The sequence below is a fragment of the Chiloscyllium plagiosum genome, chromosome 20 (assembly GCF_004010195.1).
Source record: "Chiloscyllium plagiosum isolate BGI_BamShark_2017 chromosome 20, ASM401019v2, whole genome shotgun sequence".
Lineage (NCBI taxonomy): Eukaryota > Metazoa > Chordata > Chondrichthyes > Orectolobiformes > Hemiscylliidae > Chiloscyllium > Chiloscyllium plagiosum.
The window spans coordinates 57,391,238-57,394,604 of NC_057729.1; the positions used below are offsets into that span (position 1 = coordinate 57,391,238).

The 3,367-nt window shown below is 42.2% G+C and overlaps 1 protein-coding gene across 1 annotated transcript in view; it reads left to right on the forward strand.

The window, feature by feature from the left end:
- Positions 1–765: 765 nt before the first annotated feature.
- Positions 766–3,367, forward strand: part of tomm34 (translocase of outer mitochondrial membrane 34) — a 14,740-nt gene continuing 12,138 nt past the window's right edge. Inside the window, exons 1-2 of the mRNA XM_043709992.1 lie at positions 766–829; positions 921–1,020. Coding sequence (XP_043565927.1) covers positions 766–829; positions 921–1,020 — 164 coding nt within the window. The remainder of the gene's footprint in view (positions 830–920; positions 1,021–3,367) is intronic.

A 3,367-nucleotide genomic window follows, 5' to 3' on the forward strand; every position in this document is an offset into this window, starting at 1 on the left:
AGCCTTCTGACTTTTAGAGCTATACCTAACCATTTGATTGAACTTGTTGCGAATGGGCCATTCACTGGGCAGGTGCAAAGTGATGTCCTGAATTGCAAGAACAAAGATTGAATTTCTTTTCTTAAAACATCCAGGAAACTATTGGGCACCCAATTATCTCTCAACCCCAGTTTTTTTCCCCGTCATCACATCCTGAGTTTCATCATCTTCTCCTTTGGCTGCTGATTGGCATGGCTTCCTCACAAACCTGCCAATCCTTTTGCCCCCTTTGTTGGCTGTGATTATTTTGTTATTTACATATCTGGCTCAGTTGGTAGCACTTGTACATCTGAGTCAGAAAACTTTGGGTTCAAGTCCCAATCCAGCCTCTGGTGTAGCACTGAATGAGTGGTGCACTGTCAAGAGATACAGTCTTTTGAATGAGATGTTAAACTGTGGCCCTGTCTACCTTCTCAGATGTAAATGATCCCATGTCACTGATTTCAAAACAAAAGCAAAGGAGTTATCCCCAGTGCCCTGGTCAATACTTATTCCTCAATTGATATCATTAAAAAAAAACCAGATAATCTAGTTTAATCACTTTGCCATTTATGGGAACTGTCTGTGCATAAACTTGGCTTTCATGCTTTCTAAGTTGCAATAATAGCTAAACTACACAACCGGTTCAATGGCTGTGAAAGCATGTGGGCCCATCCTGTGGTCATGAAGGGCACTATGTAAATGTAGCTCTTTTTTGTAACTTGGTGCTTGAAGAAATAGTGGGATATGGTTGAGAAACTCTCGAGTGTCTTCACAGCTGCTGTACAAATCCCGTTTCCACAGTTCAGCAGTCGGTCTTTCCAGTTACATAAGGAGTTCTAACAGATTTTACATGGTGTATTAATTGTAAGAATATGCCTTTTGCTTCTCTGATTAACCAGGTACGAAATGCCCAGAGGATTTGAGTGTGCTATATTCGAATCGAGCTGCTTGTTATCTGAAGATTGGAAACTGCAGCGAATGTATAAAAGATTGCACTGTGTATGTATCCGAGCCAATACTTTCACATGCTAGCAGCTTGGTTGGGATTGGTCACATTTATACCTTTACTACTTCTAGGTTTGACTCTTCCACTGCTTCCTCAGCTGATTCCCTACATTCAACTCCGTAAACCTGAGGTTACCTAAAACCCTGCCTGCATTGCCGCTCTAACCAAACTGTACTCCCCATCACCCCGAGCTCGCTGATCTGCACTGATTAAGTAACATCTTACATTTAAGGTTTTTAATCTTAGACAGTAGGTGCAGGAGTAGGCCATTCTGCCCTTCGAACCAGCACCACCATTCATTATGATCATGGCTGATCATCCTCAATCAGTATCCTGTTCCTGCCTTATCCCCATAACCCTTGATTCCACTATCCTTAAGAGCTCTATCCAACTCTTCCTTGAAAGTATCCAGAGACTTGGCCTTCACAGCCTTCTGGGGCAGAGCATTCCACACACTCACTGCTCTCTGGGTGAAGAAGTTTCTCCTCAACTCTGTTCTAAATGGCCTACCCCTTACAAACCTTTCTATAGCCTCATCCTTCCATATCTCTGTTATCTCCTCCTGCCCCACACTTTCCCAGTTATCTGCATTTATCTGCATTTATCTAATTCTGGCCTCTTTATGATAGATTTTAATTCTTCCAACATTAATGGCCGTGCCATCAGCTGTCTGGGCTCCAACCTCTGGAATTCCTTCCATACACTTTGCTCTCTGCTTCGGATTCCTCCTTAAAACCTTCGTCTGAACTTTGGGTTACCTCCCCTAAAATCTCTTTATGGAGCTTGGTGTTATATTTTCTTTGGTAATGCTCCTCTGAATGATGTTGCCTTGTGATGTTTCATAATGTTAAAGATGCTTATTTAAATATAAGTTGTTAGATTAGAGATACAGCATTCTGCAATCTGGAAATTCATAGTGGCCCTACAATTTCTCTCAAGAAGAAATATTGGCAAGTCTGACTAAGTTCAATTGAGACAGCCCTTTGTAGAATAAGATTATCATTAAACAAGTGTGTCCTAAACCTATATACTGTACTTAAACATGTCAGGGCAAGAGGTGTGAAAGTTGGGGAGGGAACAATATAATGGATGATGCTTGAGAATGAAGTCAGGATCCTGACAAAATAAAAGATGTGAGACAAAGAAACATTGGAAAGTTGCAGGTCAGGTTTGAGGGGCTGAATGGCCTCCTCTTGTTTCTATAGATTTTGCTCACAGCTTGACACCAGCTGTCCTGCTCCTTGTTTCTAAGTGATCTGGAATTCAGTGCCTACAGCTAAACTGCAATAAAAATACTTGTTATCACAGTAAATATAGAAACATCCCTTTCTATAATGCAGTCAACACAACAAGTATCTAAATCAATACTTCCCTCTCTGTTTCATCCTAGATTGGGATAGGAGTTGGTGACTGATGGACTGAAAATCCCTCTTGTTCAGCATTTTTAAAAATGTAACCTAATGTTCAACCAGTCCTAGAATCATTGAAGAAAGGATTGGGAAGGTGATTCAGGAGATGAGTGACAGTAATAGGGTGGTTGTTATGGGGGACTTTAACTTTCCTGATATTGATTGGGAAAGCTATAGCTCAAGTTCGTTAGATGGGTCAGTGTTTGTTCAATGTGTGCAGGAGAGTTTCCTGACACAATATGTAGACAGGCCAACAAGAGGTGAGGCCATACTGGATTTGGTTCTGGGTAACGAACCAGGCCAGGTGTTAGAACTAGAGGTAGGTGAGCACTTTGGGGATAGTGACCATAATTCGGTGATTTTTACACTCGTGATGGAGAGGGATAAGTGTGTACTACAGGGCAAGAATTATAGCTGGGGTAAGGGAAAGTATGATGCGGTGAGGCATGACTTAGGATGTGTAGCTTGGAAAAGTAGACTCCAAGGCAAGAGTGTAAATGATATGTGGAACTTGTTCAAGGGGCAACTAATGAGTGTCCTTGATTATTATGTACCTGTCAGGCAGGAAGGAAAGGGTCGTGCGAGGGAGCCGTGGTTTAATAAGGAATTGGAATCCCTTGTTAAATGGAAGAGGGCAGCCTATCTCAAGATGAGACGTGAAGGTTCAATTGGGGCGATTGAGAGTTATAGGGCAGCCAGGAAGGACCTGAAGAGAGAGCTAAAAGCAGCAAGGAGGGGACATGAAAGGTCCTTAGTCGGTAGGATTAAGGAAAACCCTAAGGCTTTCTATAGGTATGTTAGGAATAAAAGAATGACTAGGGTAGGAATAGGTCCAGTCAAGGATAGTAGGGGGAAGTTGCGTGTGGAGGCGGAAGAGATTGGGGAGACACTGAATGAATACTTTTCGTCAGTATTCACTCAGGAACAGGAC